Source organism: Gracilinanus agilis, chromosome 1 (assembly GCF_016433145.1).
Source record: "Gracilinanus agilis isolate LMUSP501 chromosome 1, AgileGrace, whole genome shotgun sequence".
Classification (NCBI taxonomy): Eukaryota; Metazoa; Chordata; class Mammalia; order Didelphimorphia; family Didelphidae; genus Gracilinanus; species Gracilinanus agilis.
In genome coordinates, this window is record NC_058130.1 from 93822788 (window position 1) to 93830007 (window position 7220).

The 7220-nt window shown below is 40.7% G+C and overlaps 1 protein-coding gene across 1 annotated transcript in view; it reads left to right on the top strand.

Annotated features, from left to right (window-relative positions):
• KLHL40 (kelch like family member 40) overlaps nucleotides 1–994 on the top strand; it is a 12774-nt gene extending 11780 nt beyond the window's left edge. The window contains exon 6 of the mRNA XM_044656973.1: nucleotides 19–994. Within this exon, the coding sequence (XP_044512908.1) occupies nucleotides 19–130 (112 nt within the window). The 3' untranslated portion in view covers nucleotides 131–994. The remainder of the gene's footprint in view (nucleotides 1–18) is intronic.
• The last annotated feature ends 6226 nt before the right edge of the window (nucleotides 995–7220 follow it).

Below are 7220 nucleotides of genomic sequence, written 5' to 3' on the forward strand. Positions count from 1 at the left end.
CCCCCCATTCTCATGCAGGTATGATGAAGAGGAAAAGAAATGGGAAGGAGTCCTGAGGGAGATTCCCTACGCAGCCAGTGCCACCTTTCTCCCGGTCAGGCTCAATGTTCTGAGGTTGACAAAGATGTAATAACAGCCCTGGAGTCCCATCTGGCTGAAGTTCTCCTCCCCTGACCCCATTTTCTAGGTGTTACATCTTTCTTTGAGGAGATGAAGCATGGTATCATAGAAAGATCCTTGGCCTTGAAGCCAAGAGAGACCTGGTTCAAATCTAGGCTCCACCAATCATTATCCATGTGATCTTGGGTTCAGAAACTCCTCAATGTCCCACAGTCTCTGCTACCTCATCTATAAAATGAGGGTGTTGATCCTTGCCCTATCTTTGCTTTTAAAATGGGCAGGGTTGTTTCTATTCTTCCATGGCTTCTCCAACAATCCCATGCCACCCACCGGGCTAGGGGGCCCAGAAGAAGAGGACAGGGACCAGATTAGGGAGCAGCTGGACCCAAGAGAGATGGCCTTGAGTGTGAGCTGGGGAAGAGACCACTGTGGTCCTCAGATTCTTCCTGTTCTCTCTCCCCATCTCATCTGGACAAAGAGAGGAAAAACCCAGAAAGATCCTGCTTGATTGTCTCAGCTGTTGAGGGAATCAATCCACCCCCTAGGACTGAATGCCCATTGTGTGATGGGTCTTGTGCTTGACCCTGCTTGCGCCTTTGTTGAAGGGCCCTGGGCTGGGGGTGGGGGGAGTGGTGGAGCAGAAGAGCTGGGTTCCAGTCTAGATTCTGTCCCTGACTCACTGTGTGACCTTGGGCAAGGGACTTAATTTCCCTGAGTTTTACAATCCTCATTTGTGAGTTAGAAATAATAAGATTTTCCTTGCCTCATCCCCCATCCTGAGTGGGGTGTGTTTTGGGGAGGGGGGTGGATTATAGACTGCAAATATGTATGTACAAAGACTTTGGCAAAGAATAAAGTTCTGGAGAAATAATCAGATTCTGAGATCTAAGATTATGTAATTCCTAAGATTCTATAATTGATTCCAAGATTCCATAATTCTCTTAGCCAATGGTTCCATCAGACTCAATGGGCTTCCTGTTTCAGGACATTCCTCTCCACCTTCCCCACCCCACAAACAGAGGCATTTCCCAGGACATAACTGCTGGCTCTAAGAGGACAGAGACACCAAAGAATTAAGGAATAATATATGGATCTGGGACAAGTAGCATAAAATATCATCACTGTTCAATCACCTCTGACTCTTCATGATCCTATTTGGGGTTTTCTTGGCAGAGATACTGGAGTGGTTTGCCATTTCCTTCTCCAGCTCATTTTACAGATGAAGAAACTAAGACAAACAGGGTTAAGTGACTTGCTCAGGGTCACACAGTAAGTAACTGGAGCTGGATCTGAACTCAGGTCTTCCTGACTCCAGGTCTTATATTCCCTGGCTTCAAATGCTGCTGGTGGGGTGAAAAGGGAGGAAGAATTGTCAGACTGTCACAGATGGGCCAAGGAAGACCTCACCTGGGTTACAGCAGAGATGAGAGAAAATACCTGCTAGCTTCCAGTTCTAGCTAAATTCTTATTATCCCTTATTCTGATTTAGAATCAATACTAAGTTTAGGTTCCAAGGCAGAAGAGGAGTAAGGAGCAGGCAATGGGGGTTAAGTGACTCACCCAGGGTCACAAAGCTAAGCAATGTCTGAGGCCACATTTGAACTCAAGACCTCCTGACTCCAATCCTGGTGCTTTATCTACTGAGTCACTTAACTGTCTCTACAGATGACTATATTTGTGATATGCCAAGAACTTTAGACTTAAGAGACCTGAACTCAAGTCCTGCCTCTAATATATCCACTTCAAGGAGCCTTAGACAGCAAAGAAAAAGCTTTGTGAAACCTACCAACTTCACAGGTTACTCCAAAGAAAATACTCTAGAAAAGTAAATTATTGATTCAGTTATTGAATCATTGTGCCTGATGCCTCTCTGAGTTAGTCTTATTAATAATAATAATAATAATAGCTAGCATTTATGTTGCCCTTTAAGGCTTTCAATATGCTTTTCACATGTTATTTCATTTGATATTAATCCCATTGGGTAATGAGGAGGTGCAGTAGATAGAGAGCCAGACCTGGACCTAAATTCAAATCCAGTCTTTGACATTTATTAGCTGTGTGACCCTGGGCAAGGCACTTAACCCTATTTGCCTCGGTTTCCTCCTCTGTAAAATAAGCCAGAGAAGGAAATGGCAAAACACTTCAATATCTTTGCCAAGAAAACCTCAAATGAGGTCACAAAGAGACAGGACTGAATAACAACAAAAAATCAATCCCATTATAAACATGTTTTTTCATTACTCCGTGGCTTTCAACTTTCTCCATCTTGTCTTTGCTTTGCTCAATAGGAAGATAACTTGCCCTGTTCTAGAGATGGAGAAACTGAGGTCCCAGGAGAGGGAAGGGACTAGTTCAAGGTCCCACAATGAGTGTGAATTGCAGAATGGAGACAAACCCCAGGTTTTTGACTCATAGAGCCCTTCCATCAGCTGCTCAGAAATCTGTGAATTTTCCCTGACCCCAAAGACCAAGGCAGATTCTCTCACTAGAGGGGTGAGACCAGGATTTCTTTCCATTTTTTTTTATTTTAAAGATATTTATCATCCAAAACATAATGCCCATATCAGGCATTTTTAGAAGAGAATACTCATCTAAAACCAAAACTCCAAAATAAAATAGAAAGTACACTGATGTGAAAGATGACTCCAAGAATTCTTTCTCTGGAGGTGGATAGTATTCCCATCATAATTCCTTCAGAATTGTCCCAGATTGCTGAGAGCAGCTAAGTCTTTTATAGTTGTTTACTGTGTACAGTGTTCTCCTGGTTCTGCTTATTTCCCTCTGTATCACTTCATGGAGGTCTTTCCAGCTCTTTCTGAAATCATCCTGTTAATCATTCCTTACAGCACAACCATCACATACCACACTGAGTCATTCCCCAATTGATGGGCATCCCCTTCAATTTCCAATTCTTTGCCACCACAAAAAGAGCAGCTATAAATATTTTTGTACAAGTAGGTCCTTTCCCCGTTTTTTATGCTCTCTTTGGGATACAGACCCAGTAGTGGCATTACTGGATCAAAGGATTTGCATTATTTTATAGCCCTTTGGGCATAGTTCCAAATTGCCCTCCAGAATGGCTGGATCAGTTCACAACGCCACCAGCAATGCATTAATGTCCCAATCTTGATACATTCCCTTCCAACATTTATCATGTTCCTTTACTGCCGTATTGGCCAATCTGCTAGGTGTGAGGTGGTACCTCAGAATTGTTTTAATTTGCATTTCTCTAAACAAGAGTGATTTAGAGTATTTTTCCATGTGAACATTGATAGCTTTGTTTTCTTCTGAAAACTGCCTGTTTAAATCCTTTGACTACATGCAATATTGAGCAAGAAGTCACTTTGGGCTTCAGTTTGCTTATCTGGAAAATGGAAGATTTTTGGATTCAGTGGCCTCTAAGGTTCCTTCCAACTCTACATCTGGTATCTAACTCTAAATCTTAACAACAATATGAATAGCTGGCAATTAGATAGTACCTTCTATGTGCCAGGCACTGTGAAAAGCACTTTAGAAACATCTCACTCAATCTTCCAAACAACCCTGAGACTTAAGGGATATTATTATTCCCCCAAAGTGACCCAAATAGAGACTTGCCCAAGAGTTGGCAAATGTCTGAAGCTGGATTTGAATTTAAGGCTCTCTTACTCCAGCCCTGATGCTCTGTCCCCTGCACCATCAGCTGCCTCCTATGATGTTATACTTCCCTTCTGGTCTCTAAATGTCTAAATGGAAGGCCAAGAGCATATCTTCACTCTACCTCCCCCTTTAAAATTTAATTTAAATTAAAATTTTTTAATTTTAAATCCAAATTCTTTAGATTAAAAAATCTTCCAGGGCCATATTCCAATTATGAGTCCCAGTATACTATTTCTTGGTGATAGAGAAGATGCCAACCTTGCCTCCCTAGCTCTTCTTGCTTGCCACCCATATCCTCATCATATAATCTCTTGCCCAGACTTAGGGACTTGTATCATGTTTTTAGGGGAGGTTAATGGGGTCAGGGCTTGGTCTGGGAACAGAGTGCCATCTACTGGTTCCTCTTGAGATCACTGAACTGAATTCAGAAAACAATAGCAATAATATTGTCATATTGTGCTTCGTGATGTATCAGATGCATTACATAACATCATTTCTTTTAATTCTTACAGAGTAGATGATGCATATATTATTACAACTATTCTTATTGATGAGGAAATTGAGGCTCAGAAAGGAGAAGAGATGGGTCTGATACCACATGGCAATCCAGAACAGCTAGATGGCGCAGTGGATGGTGTGCCAAGCCATGAGTCAGGAAGACTCATCTTCCTGGGTTCAAATCTGGTCTCTGACCCTTACTAGCTGTGTGACCCTAGACAAGTCACTTAAGCCTGTTTGACTTAATTTCCTCACCTGTAAAATGAGCTGGAGAAGGGAATGGCAAACCACTCCAGGATCTTTGCTACAAAAACCCGAACATACTTAAAAATGACTGAACAACAACATAATTGTCTGGTGGCAGAACAAGCTTTGAACCCTGGTCTTTAGATTCCAAATCCAAGCTCTTTCCATAATACCACATATTTGAAGTGGTCTGGGCCAGGCCACAAGTTCACCCTCAGGATGGAATTACTGGTGGGGACCCCAGAGAATGGACAGGTGTCATCGTCACTTTCCCCCCATTCACTCCCCAACCCAGGAGATTAGCAACCAATCCTGTGCCAGTCCACAAACGTTTGCTGAGCCTTTACTATGTACGTGCTGGGCTGCAAAGATAGACAAAAACTACAATCTTTGCCTTCAAGAAGCTCATATTCTAACAGGTCACTATTTGCTCTAAATCTTTCTTCTTTCATTGCTTCTGTTCCCCATATTCCTGACCACAAGAGTTTTGTTTTGGATGAGTTAAGACATTCCATAATAAAGCATCAATGTATTATTGGTCTATCTGATGCTTTTGTGAAACCACCTCTAAATTCCATAACTTCTGATAAGGTCTAGGACACTGGGCCAAGCCAGAGGGAGCTACCTGAGATCAAATTCTGAGCAGAGGGGTGGAATGAAGGAACAGAACAATGAAGAAGTCCCTAGACCAAATTTCCTGGTTCCCTTGAAGGTGCTTCTGCACCAAGTAAAATCTCAAATCAAAGAGTAGCAAAAGACAACTTCTATGAGGAGGAGAAAAAATATAGCTTGTCCTTAAACTGTACTGTGAGTTATGTGGACTGTACAGGACCAGGGAAGGGAGTAGATACTCTACAGCAATGTTGTCAAACTCAAATAAAAATAGGGGCCATTAACCCATACATAAGGATCCCTGCCTGTGCATCTAGACTTAGAATATTAACATGATCTATGCTCTATTGTGTTTTTGTTTATGTTGTTAAATATTTTAATCTGGTTCTGGCTGCACTGGGGTATCTGACACCTCTGCTCTAGAGCTCTTGCCAGAGAAAGGGGTCAACTTAGTATGAGTTTAGAGAGCTTAATAGACCACGTTGGGGTGTATAAAGTTGGTGCTGGGGATTCAGCAGAGAAGGAAGGAGAGTTGTCATGATTGCTAATGGGCTTGGGTATGAATCCTTTAATTTTTTAAAAATCAAGTTAAATAAAATCTATTCTATATTCAATAATTTCTCAGGAGCTTAGGGGCTTTTGCCATTCCCTTTTCTGTAGAGACCTAGATACAAGGCAATGTTTTAAGATAAAATGAGTCAAATATTGATGTTCTTAAGGAAATCCTGAGTAGGCACATGTTCAATAGAACATTATTACTGAAAATCCCAAAAGATTGAAACTTGTTCCTGGAAATATTGAATTTTGCTTCTGGATCATTATATATAAATGTATATATATATGCATATATAACACAGAACATAGAATGCTATTATTTATTCTATATTATTATAATATAAAATAATAGTACTTCATGTATGCACACACTTATACACACATATGTGAAATGATCCTGAAAGGAAGAAATAGACTTTGTGTTTGTGCAAGGAAGGGAGAAGGGAGTGAATATTTATATAGCTCCTACTATGTGCCAGGTACTTTACAAATAGGTAGGTACTGTTATCTCCATTTTATAGTAACTGTGCAGGAACTGAGACAAACAGAGGGTGAATTACTTGATCAGGATTATACAGCTAGTAAGTGTCTTGGCAGAAAAATTACCTGAAGGGATGGGGAAAGCCTTTTAAGAGCTGAGTCCATAAATGAGTTATAAAGTAACATCAGGTGATTTAGTGTTTAATAAATAGAAAAGCAACAGAAAGATGTAGGCTAATGTACCATTGGTGTGCTTGAGAACTGGTCTAACCATTCTGGAGAGCCAAAGGGCTATCAAATTGTGCATCTCCTTTGACCCAGCCATACCATCAGTAGGTGTACACCCCAAGGAGTACCCAAGAATACCAAGAATACCAAGTTCTGTACCCAAAGATAAAGGACAAGCACCCAAATGTACAAAATTATTTATGGTAGCTTTTTTTTTGTGGTGGCAAAGAACTGAGAATTGAGGTGATGCTCATAATTTGAAGAATGGCTTTGATGGAATATAATATTATGCTATAAGAAATGACAAGAAGATGGTTTCAGAAAAACCTGGGAAGTCTTACATAAATTGATGCAAAGTGAAATGAGCAGAACCAGGAGAACATTGTACACAGACAAAGCAATATTATAAGGATGATAAACTGTAAAAAAAAAATTTAGCTACTCTGATCAATACAACGATCCAAGATAATTCTAAAGGACTTATGATGAAAAATGCTCTCCACCTCCAGAGAAAGAAATGAGAGAATCTGAGTGCAAATTGAAGCACACTTATTTTTGCTTTCTTTGTTATTTTTGGTTTTGGTTTTTGTTTGTCTGCATTTTCTCTTGCAATATGGTTAATATGGAAATGTTTTGCATAACTATACATATATAATCTACATCAAATTGCTTCCCTTGTTTATGGGGCAGCTGGGTGGCTCAGTGGATGGAGAGCCAGGCCTAGAGATGGGAGGTCCTGGGTTCAAATCTGGCCTCAGACACTTCCCAGCTGTGTGACCCTGGGCAAGTCACTTAACCCCCATTGCCTAGCCCTTACTGCGTATTAATTCTAAGGCAGAAGA